General features: G+C 39.1%; 2 protein-coding genes across 3 annotated transcripts in view; one reads left to right on the top strand and one right to left on the bottom strand.

The window, feature by feature from the left end:
* Positions 1 to 3,496: 3,496 nt before the first annotated feature.
* On the top strand, positions 3,497 to 6,458 carry LOC135680137 (subtilisin-like protease SBT4.3). Its single transcript, XM_065194124.1, has 10 exons — positions 3,497 to 3,595; positions 3,686 to 3,780; positions 3,847 to 3,938; positions 4,048 to 4,285; positions 4,367 to 4,877; positions 4,979 to 5,043; positions 5,108 to 5,317; positions 5,427 to 5,538; positions 5,623 to 5,836; positions 5,914 to 6,458. The coding sequence occupies exons 1-10, from the start codon at positions 3,497 to 3,499 to the stop codon at positions 6,456 to 6,458; spliced, it is 2,181 nt and encodes a 726-aa protein (XP_065050196.1).
* Positions 6,459 to 7,338: 880 nt separating this feature from the next.
* LOC135678686 (inositol hexakisphosphate and diphosphoinositol-pentakisphosphate kinase VIP2-like) overlaps positions 7,339 to 22,449 on the bottom strand; it is a 58,503-nt gene continuing 43,392 nt past the window's right edge. For both annotated transcript variants that reach the window (XM_065191769.1, XM_065191770.1), the window contains 9 exons: positions 20,946 to 21,184; positions 20,730 to 20,774; positions 18,708 to 18,774; positions 17,250 to 17,321; positions 13,035 to 13,258; positions 12,903 to 12,960; positions 11,330 to 11,497; positions 7,932 to 8,006; positions 7,339 to 7,818 (listed from right to left, as the gene is read on the bottom strand). In XM_065191769.1, coding sequence (XP_065047841.1) covers positions 7,555 to 7,818; positions 7,932 to 8,006; positions 11,330 to 11,497; positions 12,903 to 12,960; positions 13,035 to 13,258; positions 17,250 to 17,321; positions 18,708 to 18,774; positions 20,730 to 20,774; positions 20,946 to 21,184 — 1,212 coding nt within the window. In that variant the 3' untranslated portion in view covers positions 7,339 to 7,554. The remainder of the gene's footprint in view (positions 7,819 to 7,931; positions 8,007 to 11,329; positions 11,498 to 12,902; positions 12,961 to 13,034; positions 13,259 to 17,249; positions 17,322 to 18,707; positions 18,775 to 20,729; positions 20,775 to 20,945; positions 21,185 to 22,449) is intronic.

Below are 22,449 nucleotides of genomic sequence, written 5' to 3'. Positions count from 1 at the left end.
ATTCAAAATTCGAGCTCAAAACGATCAAATCGATCTAATCCCAGAATTTCTGGGATCAGGCGGTTGCACCTCTCGACTGGAGAGGTGGCACCGCCTGGCAGAGCTCGAAGACTGAGCTCTGCCGATTGCTTCTTCTCTGCCAGAGCTCGAAGACTGAGCTCGATGGTTGCATCACCTGGCAGAGCTCGAAGACTGAGCTTGGTGGTTGCATCACCTGGCAGAGCTCGAAATCTGAGCTTGGTGGTTGCATCACTTGGCAGAGCTCCAAACTGAGCTCAAGCTGATGCACCATTCTGCCATAGCTCGAAGACCGAGCTTGGTGAATTCATCACCTGGCAAAGCTCGAGACTGAGCTCAGGCTGATGCACCACTCTGCCAAAGCTCGAAGACTGAGCTTGGTGGTTGCATCGCCTGGCAGAGCTCGGAACTTGAGCTCTGGCGGTGCAACCTCTTGGCTGGAGCGGTTGCACCTCCCAGCCGTGCAGCCCTGGCGGTTGCACCTCCTGGCTGGGGCGGTTGCACCTCCCAGCCCCTCAGCCCAGGCGGTTGCACCTCCTGGCTGGGGCGGTTGCACCTCTCAACCCCTCAGCCCAGGCGGTTGCACCTCCTGGCTGGGGCGGTTGCACCTCCTGGTGCAATCAGGGTCCGAATGGTTCACTCCATTCGACCCACTTGAATCTTTTCAGGGGCCCAATTGCCCCAAGATTAAGCTAATGGGATCACCTCCCATTTTCCTGCTTAATCATCGTGCTAACTACGATTATCTCTAAGACAACTTCTGCAGCTTGCTCCGATGCGTCAATCGCTTCTTCCGGCGAGTTTCCGGCCAACTTCCGTCGATCAACCGACAACCCTCGGTGATCCTTCTGCGGACATCCGGCATACTCCTGGACTTTGCGACGATCCACTTGGCGAGTTCCGACGAGCTTCGCTTGGCAAGCTTCTGGACTTCTCGGATCTGTTCTCTCTGAACCTCCGACGACCGTCCGAACTTCCGTCGAACTCTCGAACTCCCAACGTGATCATGATCTTGACTCCGGGGCAAATCCTGCTGCTTGTCTTAATCTCATCGTAGTTAATCCTGCACACTTATCTCAACACATAGATTAGATAACAAATGACAATTGACTTCATCATCAAAATCCGAGATTCAACAGGAAGATGCTCTTAAACCTTAGGGGTGAGGCCAAGAGCTTTCGAGGCTCCAAAGATTTTGGACTCTGAGAGCTTAGATAGAGGAATGAGTCCCACCTTACAAGAGGAGGAGATTTGTAAGGAGACTGATCTCTCTACTCTCACAATCAAGATAAGTGTTTCTTCGAGAAAAAAACCTAAGAGATAAATGTCCGAGACCTATCACGATGAAGAGTCCTTAATAAATCCACCATAGCGGAAAGAAGATATGAAACCCACCACGGTAGAGAGAGAACTTATCATGACAGAGAGAAGATATGAAATCTATCATGGCGGAGAGAGGACTTAACAATCTGATATAACAGAGAGAATATTTGAAGCCCACCATGGCAAAAAGATTTGAAATTCACTATGGCGGATAAAGGACTTGAAATCTACCATAATGGATAGAAGATTGAAGCCTACTATAGTAAGAAGATTTAAAATCTACTATGGTAGAGAAGGGAATTAAAAATCTACCATGACGAAGAGAAGATTTGAAGCTTGCCATGGTGGGAAAATATGAAATCCATCATGGTGGAGAGGAGACTTATAATCCGTTATGGTGAAAGCACATGCCAAACGTGCTCGAGGCATGAGTCAGGAAGCTCGATCGATATCGAGATAAACCCACTATAATAAAGGCACAAGCCAAATATACCAAAGGTGTATGAGTCGAAAAGCTCAACTAACGCCGAAATAAATCTGCTATGACGGAGGCATAGGCTAAACGTGCTTGAGGCATTTAAATCGGGAAGCCTAAACAACATTGAGATAAATTCACTATGACGGAGGCACAAGCCAAATGTATCCAAGGCGTGTAAGTTGGGAAACCTGATCGACACTGAGATAAATCTGCTATAGTAGAGGCACAAGCTAAATATGCTCCAGGCGTGTTAGTCGGAAAACTTGACTGATACCAAGATAAATCCGCTATGACAGAGGCATAAGCCAAATATGTCTGAGACATGTGAGTCGGAAAATCTGATTGACGTCAAGATAAATCAACTACAATGGAGGCACATGTCAAATGTGTTCGAGGCATGTGAGTTGGAAAACCCGACTGGCGTTAAGACAAATCTGCTTCGATGGAGGCATAAACCAAATATGTCCGAGACATGTGAGTCAGGAAACCCGACCGATAATGAGATAAATCTTTTTTATTAATGGAGGCACAAGCCAAATGTACCTAATACATGCAAATTAGAACCAGATTGGTGTTGAGATAAATTCACTATGACGTAAACACAAGCCAAATATGTTTGAGACATGCAAGTCAAAAAACTCGATTAGCACCATGATAAATCCACTATGATGAAAGCGCATACCAAATGTGCCCGATACATGCGAGTCGAGAAAATTTGACCTACGTATAAAAACCTGACCTACGCTAAAGTGCATCCACTATGGTAGAAACACAAGCCCAACGTACTCGAGAAACCTGAATTAGGAAAACTTGACCCGTAGAATGAGATTCTGAATACTCCCATGCCAAAAAAATCGAATGATACGCTTCAAACTTCTCTTGCAAAAGCCTTGAAGCATGCCTTCACAAAAAGAGGGGACAAATGATAGAGAATTTATCGTCAAATAACACGTAATTATCTACATGTATAAAGATTTAAAGCAGAAAAACACAAGCCTCCTTCTCATTCGTTATGATAAGAAATATAATCACAATCTTTTTTCTCTCTCTTTATAATAAGGACAATCCTAAACTTTATTCTCTTCTTTTTTATGACAAAAGAAGACTATTGTAAACTTCCTTTCTCTCTTCAAGTTATAAAAACATTATAAATAGGGAGATCGGCACAGAACTCTTTTCTTCGTGAACTACTCGAGCTTAGATGTTAGATTGTTAACTTAAGCATCGGAGGGATCGGATCAGAAAATCTCTTTCAACCTAAGTCTTTTATGCAGGCGACATCTTAAAGCATAGTATTTTTATATCGGAAGTGTAATACTTTCACAGAATCACCTTGAATATTTTTACATCCCTTATTCGACCAAATCAAGTCAGCGTACGACTCTAATTCTCCTATTTCATGGATTGTTATATACTTGGGTACCTATTTCATCGAGACAGTACTTGACATTGCATATGATTTCTTCTCATCGTTTGATGATCTGATAAAAGATCGGCGAAAAGTCATTTACAGAATCTCGTTAGTGATACAGTTCCCTTTTAAGGATCTCGACAATGAAAAGGGTTGACAACAGGATCTCGTTAGTGATACAGTCTCCTTCAGTCTTTAAAGTGCAATGCATATGAAAAAGTGACTTCATTCTTGAACAAATAGTTTTCTCTCGATGCAGAGAAACAATGGCAATGTCTCCGATCAAATATCTTACACGCCTTCTCGTTGCTATCACCTCCCTATCTCTTCTTGCTTCCTTTACCGATGCTCATGAAGACCGACAGGTTAGTAGCAGTTTGCTCGAAAGACGATATATGTTCTCGTTTGGTGCTCTGTAGTGCGCTGATTTCTGGAGCTATGGTTGTCATATGCAGGTTTATATTGCTTACATGGGAAACCAGCCGTCGTCGCAATACTACTCGACCGATTCCCATCTTACCTTACTCGATCGAGTACTCGATGGCGGCAGGTATACGTTAGTTCTTGAAATCTTGAAATCAATTCTAAAATTGATCGAGTGCTGTATTTTATGTAGTTCGGCGAAGGAGCGCTTGGTTTACAGCTACACGAGGAGCTTCAATGGGCTTGCAGCCAGACTCACTCACGAGGAGAAAGAAAAGTTAGCCGGTATGATGTCAGAAGAATTGACGGGACAAAATTGATTCATCGTTGCGATGCTGAATCCTGTGATTCACATATAAATATCAAGTCGATTGATGATTGATCAAACCTGTAGGTGAGCACGGAGTAATCTCAGTGTTTCCTAGCAGAAAGCTCAAGCCTCACACCACGAGGTCATGGGATTTCTTGGGCTTGACTCGCGATCTGCAGCGAAAGCAGTCGACCGGAACTGATATCATTGTCGGGATGTTAGACACAGGGATTTGGCCCGAGGCAGAAGCGTTTAGCGACGAAGGCTTTGGACCACCGCCGAGCAAATGGAAAGGTGTCTGCCAAAACTTCACATGTAACAAGTATGTGATCATCCTTGCGGTCGATCTCCTTCTCATGCTTCGTCACACCACTGAATGATTTGCATCTTTGGTCTACGGTAGTAAGATCGTGGGAGCACGCTTCTACATAGCCCCGGATGCCTCGATCCCCGTCGAGCGATCTCCACGAGATTTCAACGGCCACGGCAGCCACACCGCGTCGACGGTGGCCGGCGGCGAGGTGAGGAAAGCCAGCCTGTATGGCATTGCGAAAGGCACCGCAAGGGGTGGGGCGCCCACTGCAAGGATCGCCGTCTACAAGATCTGCTGGTCCGATGGCTGCGATTCCCATTACATCCTTGCTGCATTCGACGACGCCATAGCCGACGGCGTCGATATCATATCCGTGTCGCTCGGAGGGTCACTTGCAGTCGATTACTTCGAGGACGAACTAGCGATCGGATCATTCCATGCCGTGGCGAAGGGAATCCTTACATCCGCTTCGGCAGGTAACTACGGGCCGTATCGAGAGACCGTAACCAATGTCGCTCCATGGATGCTGGTGGTTGCAGCAAGCAGCATCGATCGACGCATCGTAGACAAGGTTGTCCTGGGAAATAATAAGACCATCAGTGTGAGTTACTTGTTGTACTAATCTCATGCCAAGATCTTGTCACTTCGATCTATATATGGTGGGTGGTGTACGGTTGCTTAAGAAAATTCACATGCACACAGGGGATCTCTATCAACAGCTTCCCCAGTCAGAAAAAATTCTACCCACTGGTACTCGGCGATGAAAGGTAACAATGCTTCATTTATCATCGTCATCATCATCTCTCATTCTCTTTCCATTCTGTGCTGTAGCATCTGTTTGGAAGAAACGCCAAATACAACTTTTGAAGGAAAGATTATCCTGTGTGATGGTCTTTATGAAGCTGGAGCTGTGTCTTCCGGTGCCAAGGGAGCATTGGCAGTGATTAGCGACCTGGACTCAGCACGCACATACTCTCTTCCTGCAGTCGGCATCAGCGAAAGGCAGGGGAAAACAATCAGAAACTACATCGAGAGAGCCAGGTTGTTCTAACCAGCTCACAACTTTTCGATCTGTAACCACGTCTCGTAGTTCCAGTAAGTTGTTAACCTGTTTTCTTTTACTTTTGGCAATTTAATTTGTATGGAGCAGGAGACCTCTTTCTAGGATAAAAAAAAGTCGAGCAGTCTTCAACCCAGGAGCGCCAGTTGTTGCTTTGTTCTCCTCCAGGGGGCCGAATCCGATCACTCCCAATATCCTGAAAGTGGGTGATGCCTTGAACATTTCTCAGACTTGCGGCTCTTTTCCTTTGAGAAATCTAACGTCCACTCTGTTTTCCATTTGGAAGCCTGATATAAGTGCTCCTGGGACTGATATCTTGGCAACATGGTCTCCCAAGGGCTCCGTTTCTAACGACGTCAATGATAAGCGCTCAGTCAAGTACAACATCATATCCGGAACATCCATGGCCTGCCCCCATGCCACTGCTGCTGCTGCCTACGTCAAGTCGTTCCACCCGGGATGGTCTCCGGCAGCCATCAAGTCTGCTCTTATGACGACAGGTAATCCGAGTCTCCTCCTCGTAATTCTAATTCTCGTCGCACTGCTGCGGCGTTTCTCATGTGTCTTTGCCGTGCAGCCACTCCTATGAGTCCGTCACGCAATCCAGAGGCCGAACTCGCCTATGGAGCTGGGCAACTCAATCCGAAAAAGGCAACAAGTCCGGGTCTTGTGTATGATGCAACCGCGAGAGACTTCGTGAACATGCTCTGCGTGCAAGGCTACAGCACAAGGTTGATCAGGCTCGTGACTGGAGATAATAGCAGCAGCTGTCCCAGGAACGTAAACGTAACAACGGTGGATATGAACTATCCTACGATGACCCGCTATGTTGCACGGGGTAAGGAGTACCGAGCAGAATTCTCGAGGACAGTAACCAATGTGGGAAATCCAAATTCCACCTACGCAGCCAAGGTCGCCTCAGGATCCGGTCTTGATATTGAGGTGAATCCACGTAAGCTTCACTTCGGAGAATTGAATGAGAAGCAAAGCTTCGTCGTGAGGGTCGCTGGGAAGCCGCTCTCGCTGAACTCTGTTGCCTCGGCTTCGATCGTTTGGTCCGATGGAAAACATGAGGTGAGAAGTTCGATAGTTATACATACAGAACACGAGCTGTGGTCATGACCAACCTGCTTATTAGCATTAGTTTTTGGAGGTTTGGTTGTATGCTTGATTTATATACTGGTTTATTATTATCTTTTCACCTATGAGATTGTAACCGCATAGTAAGGGCAGTATTTGTGCATGCATTTCACAATGATAAACAGCCGTTCTGTGGATGAATTGTTTACTTTTTTTTTTTTTTTGCCAAATCAATCATAAATTTAAAATAATCAATTGTATGACAGAGGATTAGCATCCAGCACATGAGAAAAGAATCTCATAAAAAATTAGCATAAAGACAGCAGTTAATTGTGCACGTTAAGAAAGAATCTCATCAAGCAAATGATTGCACAAGAGTTGTGACAATCCATTATAAATGCTTGATTCTAGCATCAACATCATATATAAACATACAATTAATTGTATACGAACTTTCAAATAAAATTGTTTATATAATCAATTTCAAAGTAAATTAATTTACGATAAATTTGGTCCTCATCGAAGAAACTGAACACAAATACACGAGGAAGCGACACTCCAAGAGTCTTTAACCTATGTAACATCTCTAGGTAGGTAATTCCCTTTTGTTACTATGTAACCTCTCTATGTCAACTTGTTGATAGAACAAGTTGGGCTACAACTATCCCGAACAGAAAACAAAAAAAAAAAATCACCAGTGCTTGTTTCTCCAACTATTTTGTAAGAATAGTTTCTCCAAACATCTGAAGAAGAGTTGTATCCTATTTATGTAGCCGGCAAGCAAACATCAATTAATTAAGCAAGCCTGAAACCTTGAGACAATGTAATGACCATGAAATATGCAGCAGGTCTTGATAAAAGAATAATACTGGCATAACTATATCTGACAAACAGTATCCCAAGGTCCAAACTGAGTTCACCCTAATAAAACTTATCTTTATTATGTTCATATTAACATTATAGTCTTTTGATCAAGCTTTTTATAAATTTACGAAAAATCCAATCAAAAATATGATCCATTAAAAAAATTGGGCACATGAAACTGATCTCCATAGTGCTTATCTTTGTATGGGAAGGCATATATACCATGTTTCCAAACAGAATCAAACAAAAGAAGGGTGGAAAAGAAACATTCTGATTACTTCAAAGAGTTGCCGCTGCTCCTATGGAATGGCCATAGGCTAGCTAGACGTTCTAGCACTCCACCACTCCTGGAGAAGTAACCAGAGAAGGCTTGATGAACTGCCGGTGGTGGAAAGTCCTCAGCCGGCATGGCAAACGGACGGATCATCTTTTCAAACTTGTCTAATGTCAGGTAAGACCCTGCTTCCTGCAACCTCTCTGGTCCCATGATGGGTAATGTGTGCTCTTGAAGTAAACAAGCAGCTTCATTGTCATGATCCTGCACCAAAATAATCCAAAAGAAAACTCATGTGATCTAGCTGTCAATCCTCGGGATATTTCTAGTTATCTATAATACTTGATGCTGTTCTTGAGATAAACTAGCATAATTACCTGTAGAGGGCTTAAATCTGCACCATGACTGAAGGTCATTTCTATCCGGAACCTCTTTGGGTCTTCTAAAGATACCTACAATTAGTGGAGTAACAATTTAACGGAGTTAATAAGTGTTAGATCCAACCGATTTAAGGCCAGACAAATTTGCATTGCAAGGTGACCAAGCAGCATTGACTGTCTTGTGGGTATATATCGAGGTTTGCCATACTGAAGCGTACCGTCTGGTACCGCTACAGTACTACAGTACTACAGTACTATACTGTAGCACTGCTACAGTATGAAAGTATAAAAATATTCGGTACATCAGGGTGTACAGCTCGGTATGTCCTAATGTACCACCCGGTACACCGGTACCGTACCATACCGAGCTCGGATCGAAATGCCGGTACGGTATGGTACGACGAACCTTAGTATATATAATGTAAACACACACACACACAAGAACATGCACATTTAGGTGAACACAAAGCATAAGCATATATGTCCGCCATCTATGCATAAAAATAAAATATGAAGAATATAATTGGGTGATTGATATTCTTCTGTCATATAATTGCCATGTGTCTCGATGCAAAAACAAGCAGCTGCGGGTTTGACTATTTAAATTTTTTTTTTCAGGTTGTGTTGATTAAAACAATCCCATTTCACCTACCATGGAAATTATGTATTTACTTCAACTCAATAATTGCCATCAATTGATGTGGAATACATGAATCAAGTAAAAGAATTCAATACTATGTTTACAGACTTATACAGCTGTACTTGTCCATAACAAAATATCCCTGAGCTCTTTTTTTATTGTGAAAGCCAGCTCTCACTCTAAGCCACAGACTTATTTCAACCGAGGAAAAGTCCTATTTTCTTCCTGCATGGTTGCCACTGAAAAGTAGCTCCTACCAGTAATAAGAGGCCTTACATTGACAGAGAAAGTCTCCACTGTCCTTCATGGCTCTGACTCAATTGCAAGTCAACAGTCACCGACTGAAAGGATTGGATCACAACTGCTACTGTCTGCCAGAGTTGTCATTGGCTGGAAAAATCAAGTATGAATTCTCTCTCTCTCTCTCTCTCTCTCTCTCTCTCACACACACACACACACACACACACAGATAATATATTATTTTTAACCCTTTTCAAGAGAACTTTCTTCTTCAATATGTTATTTTTAGAAGGCCTTATTTAGATCTTAGCTAAATAATCTGTAGACCAGTCAGCTTTATTTGGAAACCCAACAGATTCTGAATGTTCTGGTAACTCAACACAGGTACCACGTCTAAAGAATAGCTTCACATGATGTTTTATGGAACTTGAAACCTTCTCCAACTTCACAATATTTCCAATATCTGCTCTACAGGGCAGTAAGCATGTCACCCTGGACCCCTATCATTTCTTTTTCTTACAATTGTCTTCCTCTTTTTTGTACCTTTTTAATCTTTCCTTCCATGCCTTGGTCTCTCCTTTTCTTTCTCGCTTTATCTCTCTCCCTTCCTCCTCCTTGGCCTCCTCCCTATCACCTCAAAAACAGGTCACTACTTCCTTCTTCACCTTTAATATGTCTCATCCTTGCCCTTCTCTTCCTACACCTCTTCTTCCTTCTCCACCTCATCGTGTTCCACATCCAGCCCTCCTCCTACCATGGCTCAGTCTGAGCATGGACTGCTACCAGTGTCGAACCAAGACTTTGAACCTTGGTTTGTATCATTCTTTTTCTTTTCCTTTTTGTCACACCATGTCTCTCGTATTTTCTCTCCTTTATTTCTTTCCTCTTCCTGTACCTCCTCTCTGCTGCATTGCTAACATCACATCCTTGTTTAAGTTGCCATCTCCACCTCTCTTGGGTCATTGTCTCCTCTTATTGGTACACCTCTTCTGCCTCCTACTCCTCTTCTTCCTCTTTCTCTTCTCTCCACCGCTCTGTTCTCTCCCTTGATCTCTGATCTGGACAAAATCAATCAGTACTGAGTGTTGGTAAGTGGATCTGTATAGCCACTATACCAGTCCTATCATCAGTCCTATCATTGACCGGTATTAGCAATGGCTTGATATTCTAAACCTTGATATCAAGTACTTTATATCTAGCATAGTAGCATATACTACAGCAATTGTGTAGAGTGCCACAAAAACCAATGTAGTGGTACCACAAAAACCAACATCCGGATGCAACAAACCACAAGCAAAAATGACGTTAATCCAAAAATGTAGCTGAAAAGGACTATTGAACAATTTCTTAAATGCATGTTATACCAAAAACTAGTTCTCCGAAAGACACCTTTGTAGTGACTTTGACCATGATTTAAATGTACAAAGAAAGGGAGATGAGACAACAAATTCATATTCAACTTCTAGTCAAGCATCCATGATGCTCTTATCGTTTATGCACTTCCAATAACAAGTCATAATGTCTCAACTATTTAGGGTACACTTCATCGATCTTTTCTTGCCATTGAGCTGCATAAAAAATATCCAAAGGTAATCGAGCAATCAAATGAGCTTCTTGTAAAGCTTGGATGTCTCCCTACATCTTTCTTGCACCACTAATCATAATCGACTCATGTTGATTAATAATGGCATTTGTAGGTCACTTCTGAACATGCTGATATTATCCGCAATTATCCAACCCCATTTTACATTATATTGGGTTACATCTAATTGTTGAATGAAAATATTTCTTACTTTATCTTTTCTTATAAACCCACAACATTGACCTCAACATTTTCTTTTTGATTTCATTAATTCTCAATTGCCGAAAAATCCAATGTATAAAGATGTTGGCCTTACAAGTTACAACTGCACTATAGAAATTTCATCTTAATCTACTGGTAGATAATAATCATACAAAAATCCTTTTGCCCCCTCTTTAACAAAAAATATTTTCACTAATCTTCCTTGTTGAGTAATGCTTTTACTCTGCTAATATTGTATTCCATATATTCAGTTTCAGTATTTCATACATTGTACTATGCCCCCAATTTGTTCTCATAACTAGAGTTCAAAATTAATGTCAACAAAAATCTTAGTAAACAAAAAAATTAATAACAATTAAATTGTTAATGAACTTAAGAATAATGATTGCTTGCAATGGGAAATGAGACATCATATACGAGGAACAAGTGTTCCATTAGAACAAGTGCACTCTAGAAAAAATTTCCAACCTAAACAAAATTAGTATATTTTACTTGACCCAATTCTTTAGTAGCATGGTCATCACCCATGAACACAACACTGATTTCATGAACAGAAGCTTTCTTAATTATACAATTTTCACTTGAATTCTTCATTACACTAGATTTACATATAAGTTAACATGAATCATAAAATCAGTAATAGTGTATTGGGAGGAATAAAAAACAATGAAGACATGACAGGTTTCTGATTCACTAAAGTTTAAACCATACCTCTATGTTTTCGAACATCCGTAGAACAATGTGACTCATATAATCAAGTTCTCTAGTCTTAAATAGCCGCTCCAATGCACTACTGCATACAAGGCTATCCTCTCCTTGTATGGACTCATCCAGGTTACAAAAGCGAAGAACATTCATTAGAGAGTGTATATGAGATTCCTGTAATTGACAAAGCAATTCATGAAATTATTACCTTAAATATGATAACGATTGAGAAAGAATGAAAATTTATGTTCAAGGATACACAAGTCTATCAATTATTCATTGGTTGATATCCAAATCTGGAGAAAACAAACCACCATTCTAAAACTAAACTTCACACTTGTTGTGATTTCAAGGTACATCATAGGTTTCAAGGGAACTTCAAAAGATGTAAGGGATGCAAGCCTCAGCAGAAGTCGATAATATAGATACTTCTGACTCGGTACGGTACCGGCGTTTCGAGCCTCAGCAGAACTTCTGAGAATCGACTATCCTTTTTGAGTTCTCGATGACATTTATGTGAGACCATCTCTTTCTTGATCTTACTTGTTTAGGAACTAGACACTAGGAGACTTTGTGCCATAAATCCTTCTACATTTTACGATTTTTTTTCCGTAAGTGAAAAAATTATGGGAAAAAGTGTGGACAATGACAACCATATGCCCCGACATGAGCTACCTAAGATAATAAATAATCAGACGATAAACTGATTATGTAGCCAGACTCTAAAGCTTCAAATGTCCGGATATACAAAATAGGTAAAGATTAGGCAATCTTCTTTGCTTCATTTATTTTAGTCCGATTCTACTACTGCAAGAGATGCAAGAATTGACAGAAATAAGTTCAACACCTACCGAACTTGTCATTTGGATTTGAAATCAGTCAAACCTGTGTCATGCAACAATTTATCCAAATATACAAAGGAGAAACAGAGTGTTAATGATTGTCCTCTATTGGGCATTTAAGTATTAAAATAGCAGGTAACATCTCGAAGTCATTATGTTCATACTTCATAGATCAACTGTATAACTTCACATAATGATCATCTCATTTCTCTTCTATTTGTATCATGTACAAAAGTAACCTAAAAGTTCTCTTGATTCTGTATAACCACTCTCTTCCACAACCTTAACATCGTAAACAGCATACTCCACCTCTTCTTAGATTTCGATTATTTGCACCATATATAAAAGGAACCCAGAAGTTCTGTCAATTCTGCATAACCACTTCAAAATGCATCACACAGAATTCCACAAACTTCAAATAGAAAACACCATATTTGACAAAATCCAAAATTTAAACCAGACCAAAGAAAGCATAATTATTCTCAACACACCATCCAGAACAGCATTTCATGACATTTATGCAACCAATCTATTGCTTCACTCTTGTTTCAAACAATCCAACTAAGGTCAACTTATTAAAACTGCTCTTAATACACATTCATCTGCAGAGAAGCTAGATCAACCAGATTTAGATAGTGATCAATGAGATTACTGGAAATAACATGATTTAACCATGCACAGGTCACAACTAGCTAAATGAACCGTTTTAAAAAAATGAGAAAGATATAAGCACATACCGATGTGAAATAAAGCCTTGTGCGGACATGTCGTTCAGGTGTTTTCACATTAGCATATCTGACAAGTAAAGAATGTAGTAATTATCCTATCCTCACTAAATAACTCATAACTAAGAAGATAAAAATACAAACTTCGGATCCAAGCGGTATTTGGTCTCTCTATCATCATCATCATCTTCATTTTGTTTTGGCGAGTTGTCACAGGTGGAATTTGATCTTCTTGTGTGCTCATTCTTATTCAGAGGTCTAAATAAGTCTCTCTCCTCCTGATTGTAGTTTGGTTCACCAACACTTATTGCTTCTTCTCGAGTATTACGCAGGTCAATTAAAATCTTGCCCAACAAACGACGAGCAATCTGAACCACCAAAAATTAAAACCAAGAAAACAACTTGTAAATAAAGATTGAGTACACACTTTACGATTGGCTGGTAGACTGCTCTGGAGTCAACATGTTCTATTAGTAAGCATCTAATAATGATGAAAAGAAAAGTGTTCAAAACTTCAAATCAACATTAAAAAAAAGTATTTTTTTAAAAAGAAGACTGACAACAATCTATATCTGCTTAAGGAAAGTGCCATTCAGGAAGCAAATTGTTGTACTACCAGGATGCATAAAATGTTTGATGGGAAAAGCTATTCTTTGACATTCCGTTATAGATAGATGACAGGAATTTCTACATCATCTATAATAGACATCAAGAAACTTGACAATGCATGAACAGATAAAGAAATTACAGAGAATTGACCAATTTATGCGGTTGTCATCTACACCTTTAATGATAATGTGGTATGACAGAAATTAAACACTAACAATCAGCTCGGAGAGAGCATCTCAACAGTGGACATAGTATGCAGGTTGGAGAGACAATGTTGATGAGGCCCCTGAGCTTACAACTGTTCTTCATGCATCATTGGAGGAAAATCACATGCATGAGATAGCAAAACACTAACATGGCTTCGGAAGTCCATCCCAGTATGAGCACAATTGATGTGGAACAGTTCTGATTTATTTTTCTCTTGGATAATTTAAGTAGCTTATGGTGTCTTTTGCATGTATCATAAGTTACCATATGGAATATCCACTACAATCCTATATTAGTTACCAAGATTTCTCAATAAGAAGAAAATAAAAGGAAGGAAAAATCATAGATTTGATTGAAAAGTTGTAAAAAAAGGGGATAAGTGTTGAATTTAATTAAAATTTCATCCCCACGAGGAATGGAGGAAGTTTATGCAGGAGTGTTAGTATGAGATAAGCTAGTGATCATAAGCCAGGCAGAAGTGACAGTATACGACAGTCACGAGTCAAGGACTTACAAGGTTTTGAGTTTTTTGGATAGGATGCTAGCTCTTAACATGATTGACATTGATCCAATAGCATTCTTCCAGCAGAATGTAGAACATGCTCAATCTTAGACTGCAAAGTAGATGGGAAGATGATGCTTATACAAAAGAGAACAACCAGTATGTAGGATAGACAATAGCAAAGTGGTCCCAACTTCAATTACATTTTTGTACATGCAGCTCAAGACCCTCACTACCAACCCTTGGTGTCAACCATTCAGAAACATGGTTTTAGGATACAACTTCTTACTTTATATGAGATTTCCAGGTAACTTAATGAGGAGCAACGCTTGCTGTACTGCCCGAAACGGTACAGTACAGGTGGTACGTACCAGTCTGGGCATGGGTCGATACACGGACCACCACGTTTTAGGCGATCTAATTAAATTAATAAAAAAATCAAAGAAAATGGTGGGGCCCCTATCCAAATCAGCATCAAAAAAGAAAAGAAAGAGATTAGGGCTCGTGAACACGAGCCCTCTTCTCACATAAGATGCCACCACCTTGCCGTTGTCACTTTGCCACTGTTGTCGCTGCCACTTCGCCATTGCATAAGATGTCGCCATCTCACCGTTGCAAACACGAGCCCTCTTTCTGCATAAGATGCTGCCGCCTCGCCATTGTGTTGTTGCTGTCGCTTCAACGATGTCATTGCCTCACCACTGTAGCTACTTTTTTCTCTTCCTTCTTCCTCCACTTCTTCCGCTTCTTCCCTCTTCCTTCCTCCTTCCTCCTTTGTTCTTCTGCCGCCCCTTCTACCTCTCCCTCTTTTTCTTCCTCGTTGAACCACCGGTATGCACCGATGTAACATGTGTCAATAGACTAGTACAGACTGGCATGTATCATTCCAATAGATTGCCAAAAAGGGTCCGATACTCGAAAAGGCAAACCTTGATGAGGAGATCAAGAAAATTCGACATTGGTTTGTCACCCAAAAAGATTAAGAACTTTATGGTGTGAATTAGTGATACTAGTCCAAACATACTAAGATGAGCTTCATCAATTTCCTAGTCCATTATAATAAAAGGGCCATCTTCTATTCAACATAGATAAAAATACTGGTGGATGAGGTTGGAGTGTGCTAGTAATCTAGATAGTGACTGATAATGGTGCAAATTTAAGAATATCAATGAACAATTGATGGACAAATAAGCATTTCTTTTTTGGATGTATGGCTTCCTATATAGACTGTATGACACACATCGATGATATCCCTATGATGAAGTGGACAACGACAAATGTGTTGAACACACCTCATTTTTTTTGTAATTATCTTTTGGTGCATGCATTAATGCAAAGATCTAAAATAGGGGAGCTCCTGTGACTAGGGGTCACTAAGTTTCTTGCAAACTCCATCTTCTTAAAGTCCTAGAAGTTCATTGAGTAGGAAAACGACTGAAGTCAAGGCTTTGTTAACATCCAATGACTAGGTGTAACACCCCAATTAGTCTCACATTGAAAGTAGACAAGACTAAGATGGACTTATATGAGTTTGATGGGTGTACTACTATCAACTTAAGCATATTGGGTAGTGGTTTGAGCTCAACGAAGTTGATAGGCCAATTATCCCATCAGGTTGGGTCATGACATTTGGTATCAGAGCCGACTTAATATTAGGGTATAGTGAGGGAGCTTGAGTAGGAAAAGGCTACCCATGCATAGAGTCAGAGGACTTGTCACAGCATAGAGTCACCACTGGGCTATGCCTCACATGCACCATGCTCGAGTTTGGTCTAGACTATGCTGGGCCTTGATGAGGATGTCGAGCCCTTAAGTGAAGGAGTTTGTAATACCCCAATTACTCTCACATCGAAAATGAACAAGACTAAGATTAATTTATAAAAGTTTGATGAGTGTACTACTATCAACTTCAGCCATTTTATCGAGTGGTTTGGGCTCAATGAAGTTGATAGGCTTGTTATTTCATCAGGTCAAGTCATGACACTAGGCTAGTTTTCATTGTTCTTAGCTCATTGGATGAAGATGATCAAGAACTGCATTTTATCTTCTACATTCTAGAACAAAGAGAGATTATCGATTGAGTATTATAAAGGGAGCTCCCATATCGAGGGGTCACATATTTTGGTACTAACTTCATCTTCTTGAAGTCCTAGTAGTTCATCCAACAGGAAAGTGACTGGAGTCAAGGATTTGTTTACATGCAGTGACTAGGCTGGTTTACATTTTGTTAGCACATCAGATGAGAAGATGATCGAGAACTGCATCTTATCCTCTATATTCTAGAATGAAGTAAGACCATCTGTAGAGCCATCATACATAATCATCCTTCGAATTGATATGGAAAAGGATATTACAAATGGGCTTTATGTCACATGATATATACTATAAGGGATGAGATTAAGAAGGCACTGCCTGAAGATCTAAGCCTTCAATTTGTATTGTTAATTGATAATAGGATACCAAATGTAAGGAAACCTCTATATGACTGGCAAGAAATAAATATAAATTCATTGTTAATAGGTTTTCTATAATAAAAGTTTGCACATTTTAACAGCAATCAATCATTATGGAGGCATGATGAGGTCTGTTCTTCAGCAGTGAAGATCAAGAGCAAGAAAAGACAAGGAAAGCCAAATTGCAGGCATATGAGAGCTAAACAAGAGTACACAATGCTCATAATAGACAATTTAACATAGCTTACTAATTGTAAATGAGATATTTAAATTTAAGAGCTTGCTAATTGATGGCATGTAAAATTTGGAGGATATACTTGTGTTTCTGTCTGATTTCATTTGATAATCTCTTAGATCATAATACCATACAATAATTTTGCCTTCACAAATTTCAGTGTTAAACATTTTAACCTCCATAATAAAGTTTCCACCTGTAGGTTTTCCGAAGCCTTACAATGTCTTTCAAGAAATTAAGGAATTACCCGTATCATTGCTAAAAGTGTTTGATAATTAAGGAATTCAACTTATTTATAAAGACATAATATTGCAACTAAATATTTATTGGAAGAAAACTGCAGGACCACAAACCTTCGACCCAATTTTCAGTTTCTGCTTTGGATTTATCCCATACTCATTAGGAATAACACCATCAGCTAACAACTGAAAAGATAGAAAAATGACTATAAACAACTATTTAATGATATGTCTTTAGTCAAAAAGAGTACTCAAAGAGTTTAATTACAGAAGTTAAACACACACAGTTTATATATACAAATACAGGTCAGTCATACATCTCACCAGTAAAGGGGTCTCATATGTACTGAATAAACTAACATCATGCGATACATAAAGACAGAAGGTACAGGAAAATTTAACACTCTTTGTTGTTCACAAAAGATAAATATACATTTTGATATACAAAAGAATAGTAGACCGACCATACAAAAGAATATGATAAAATTGTAAAATAATACATATCCACATGTTTAGTATGTGATACACTCAATCATGACTCAGAAAAAGGGCCTGATAATATGGTTGATATAATTATCATGAATAAGAAACCATAAAGCTCAAATATTCATAATAAATCAATAATACAATTTATGAGAGATAAAGTATAGTGTAGAATAAGTCGATTTGCAGCTATTGTAACAAAAGAAACAAGATGATACCATTAACATGAAAGGATTCACCTTAAGATCAACGTACAATCTTCAAACAATTAAGAAATTTATAAGATTCATCTTGGGATCAAATTATCACATGTAAACATTGAAGGGCCAGAAAGCTCTATAGAGATCATTGAATGTATTGTATCCATCTTGCATTAAAAGAAGGAACATATGGAATACTCCAAGAGCTAAGAAGTCTCAAATTACAAAGTGGTAGTCTAAATCAATTATTTAAGGATCCCATTGAGCCTTTCAGTGGCATAGAATTCTTTAGGCAACCAATGGATGATTTAGATTAATAATACAACCAAATTAAAGGTGCCCAAAACCATGTAAAATCAGATTAGGCAAAATTGAACAGTTTGCTTTTTGTTGTCCTGTCAGGATGGTAAATACAGAGCCATGTTGTGTGGTACCTCCAGTGTGTGAGCCTCAGTTGTAGGTCAAAATTTTCTTGTCTACATTGATGACATATTTCTCGATTCAAGTTTGCTACGTGGGACTCAGCAGCTGTCTTTAAGCAGTTTAAGTATGGATATGTCAAGCAAATCATCCTACGACAATGATATGACAAATCAAAAGGATAGTTCTAGATGGACACTTGGACAATTGGAATATCGCAAGAAATCCTAGCTTTGTAGTTTCTTCTAGATAGGAACTTGCACCATAGCCTTTATTTATGTCAATCCTAGCTTTGTTCACATTGTAACCCCTTCCCATCATATCCTCCATTTGTATAATTTATTGTATATGGGCATAATTTTAATTTTCCTCTGTATCTGTCAAACATGTACATATTCACACTCAATAAGTTAACTTTTTGTAGCAACAAAAAGTAGCATTTTGGCAGAGATAGATGTATCATGTTTACCTGAGCAACTTTGAACAGCTCGGGTAAACCTTCCAGATTAAGATGCGCATTATGTACGAGGTCATATCTGTAATATAGTAGACAGGAAAAACACAAGATATCTCAAGATATGTTTAGATACATTATGATAAGTATTGATTCTAGAAAGACATACACAGCCATGAACAGCACCAAAATGGCCACATTCAGTTATTAAAAAAACATAATTACAAAGTTAAATAAAAAAAACAGCTCTAAAAGCAAGGTTCACTTCAATGCAAGGTACATATGAAACATCAGATGCTACACATGAATTTTCCTAGGATCTATTGTACATGTAGCCATGTAGAGAATCATGTGTCACTATGTACAAATATGTTACAAACTAAAAAATCAATATAATTAGGTTGGATTTAATAACTTTCATGTCCATAGAAACATTTGTAATGCCTAAAAAGAATTAAAAATAAAACTTATTATATGCATGAATGAATGTATGTTTTCATACCAAATACCAATACTATAGTACTAGACATTTTCACATTACCTTGAAACTGTCATGATCGAAAACAAAAACTTGTAGAACAAGAATACTAATTACGGATTTAAATCTCAGTCTAGCATCAATTTTTGCAACTGGTTCTTACTTTCTTCCCTTTGCTGGTCCCTTCTCTCTCTCTCTCTCTCTCTCTCTCTCTCTCCACCCACCTTTCCCCTTTTCATCATCTATTTTCTACTGTCACCATGCTACCCATCATTTTGTGTTCACTCGTCCCCACCCTCCCTGCCCTCTCTTTGTGACCAAGAAGTACTGCTGGCTCCCCACTTCCTCCTCCCTCTTTTGTCCCCTCTTCTGTTCTCTCTTCTCCAGTGTCTAACATTGCCAGTTTCATCTGTTTCCATCCTTCCCTCCATCCTCCTTCCTCCTCCCTCTTCTGCTGCTCACTCTTCTCTCCACCCCTCCCTCCCTCCCTCCCATCTCTCCATGACCAAGAACCAGCTTGTCACCACCCTCCTTTCCCACCCCCTCCTGTCCCAACTCTTGTGCTCCCTACTTTCTCTACTCCCTCTTCTCCTCTCTCCACCACCACTGACGTCCCCTCTCTACCCTCTATCCATGTACCAAAAGCACAACTGGCCCAGACCACTCTCACCTCCATTTACTTGTTCATATCTCCCTGATTCCCAGCAGAAAATTTGTCATAAAATTATCCACTCGTAAAACTGCTAATTATCTGCATTTCTTTTTTTGTTTTTGCATGCATTTATGCAAATCTTATTCTCAGATATAAGTTTTTAGTGTCAACAAGTTCGAACACTATTGTGGAACTTGCCGACAAATCCAGATTGTGTGATTAAGTCAGTGGATAACATAATTGCTTAGTGGGGCTAGGTTGTATTATCTTGCAAACTTATGATTTGTTTTGACTTTGGAGGATCTAAGTTTGTAAACCCTTGCCCTCTCAAGGTAGGAGAGTTGACACCTTATTGTCAAACTCACATGTCCCTTCACCTTGCCTTCCAATTCTCAAAGCTGGGGATTTTGAAGAGTATAATAATATCCCTTAATCAAATACATATGGAGATCATTTTATCCTGCTTCTATGTTGGCCATTTGGGAAAAGTGAGACAGTAGGATTTTCTTAAGGCATCCATCTGATCCTACTAGTGTCAAGAGGATATTGTCATCCTCTTTATCACTAAACTTTTTTGTCACTAGAAAATTGCAGTGCATTTTGTCATCTATTTTTCTTTGCTTCTCCCTAATTTCCTAATTTTTTTTAAAATTTTCCTTTTTTTCTTGTATTTTTTTCCATCTTGATGAAATAAGATTGTGATCTAGCATTTTGCCTAAAAAATTGTTGCATAGCAAATTTCTACTATTAATTTTTTTTCCCAAAATGGGTCAGAAAATATTAAAAAATATTATAGACTTTGCTGCAGAAAAGGATAGCAAACTTGCATATATAGATCTTCATTCTCATTTTCCTTCAAAAAAAAAAAACACTTCACAAATGACATTCAATTTGAGATATAACTTACTTGCAGGAGTCATAGATATCTGGAATTTGCGTGACATCATATCGGCTGCAAAATTACACAGACATTTAAGTTATTTCCTGATATCAAATAATAATATGATTAGAAACAATTCATGAACCAAGTTTTCAAATTTGGAAAAAGTGTATAAAGAACTAATGTTAGTTGATCAGGTACCACAGGCTACAAGCCACTATCATATTTGCAAAAATAACATACTCTTTTCTTTCATTATACAGGTCCCTCTCGAGCTTCTTCCAACGTGCATGCATTAAAAGGAAACCTTCACTACCACAAGGCAACCCAGCAGCTATACGAGCAGCATCAATGGTCGTTTTCCCCAGGGCCTTTGCTTGGTCATAGGGAGGCAGTGCTGTGTATTTGCTGGTTGCAAGCTTCTCATCCTCATTTTCAGCTAGTAGCTTCACTTGAGAAGTTATCTTCTTTGTTAGTTGAACCTATCCAAGAAAAAGAAGTTAAAAAAAAAACACTATTTTTGCTAATCAACCTTCTCAAGAACACTAGGCATATATTGCCTAAAGAAGAAAAACAGATCCTAGTTAAAATACTTGCTTCCACATCTGACATTCCAATTTATTAAATTATCGACAGAAACTTGTTAAAACTGCACATGTTGTTCTTCAAAATTTAAAATCAATTGGAGCAATTGTTCACCGTCTATTTGTGATAATGAAGTTACAATACATCCTTTGACTTATTTATGGAAACAAACAAGCTAACAATTTTTCTTTAGGCCTTCTGATCCATTTACTGGACAACCTATGATGACTAGATGAACTGATAAAACCATTCAGATCAGGTGGGCCGATCCTGGCCCTTAAATAATTAATCAGTTGAAATTCAATCACTAGATAGATCTTAAAATTACCTAAGATAAAGGTTCATATCATGGGCATCAAATGGCCTACTGAGAATGAGGGATCTAATGCTCATGGTGATTGAATGGGTTTCAGCAGACCCCTTAGAGATCGGGGCTCATATGGGTCCTTGATCAGTTATTGAACAATTTATGGCCATAGAATCGACTCATAATGTGTGATGTGTGACCCAAAAATGGTCGATTTGACTTGAACAATTTTAATCTTCATTTGATATAATTGATGATACCATATCCAATTTAAGTAATTCAAACCAACTAGCCGGGCATGCTTCACTTTATTTCAGCTTCATTAAGGAGCTTCAGTTTTTGCATTATCCATTGTGACTTCCGATGCAATTTCTTATCTTCTGACACAACTAGCAATTGAACTATCACTTTATTTCTGCTTCTCCATGGTCCATAGTATTTCTTTTTTCTTCCTCCTTGGTTACCATTTGATCCCTTCCCTTCCCCTTTATTCTCCCTTCTACCTCTCTTCTCTTTTTCCTTCTTTGAATATAAATTAGAATTAGCCTTAATCATCCAATTCTTTTCCCCCAAAATCAAACCATCTGATTTGTCAAAATACTCTACAGATCAGAATAAATAGGATAATCAAGGAACAACCTATCAAATTTTGCCGATCTGGAGCCTAATAAACCACCACAGTTCTCATGTCATCCCTTCAAAGTGATACTTTCTTTCACTGCCATCCTTCCTCACTAATCATCACCATACACTCTCATTGTCTACCATAACTGTGCCGACCAATACATGAAACCCACTAAAGCATTCAGTACTAGCTTGTCCACATAAATTTTTCATGTATTGATGGTTCAAAAA

The sequence above is a fragment of the Musa acuminata genome, chromosome BXJ1-7 (assembly GCF_036884655.1).
Source record: "Musa acuminata AAA Group cultivar baxijiao chromosome BXJ1-7, Cavendish_Baxijiao_AAA, whole genome shotgun sequence".
NCBI classification, from domain to species: domain Eukaryota; kingdom Viridiplantae; phylum Streptophyta; class Magnoliopsida; order Zingiberales; family Musaceae; genus Musa; species Musa acuminata.
The sequence above is the reverse complement of the archived record's forward strand: the minus strand, read 5'-3'. Positions and strand labels throughout refer to the sequence as shown.

Bases quoted from the DNA above. Each gene is read 5' to 3' on its own strand.
- LOC135680137 (XM_065194124.1), top strand. From the start codon at position 3,497: ATGGCAATGTCTCCGATCAAATATCTTACACGCCTTCTCGTTGCTATC. The intron at 4,286-4,366 runs GTATGTGATCAT...GGTCTACGGTAG, and splicing joins CAAAACTTCACATGTAACAA to TAAGATCGTGGGAGCACGCT. The intron at 4,878-4,978 runs GTGAGTTACTTG...ACATGCACACAG, and splicing joins GAAATAATAAGACCATCAGT to GGGATCTCTATCAACAGCTT.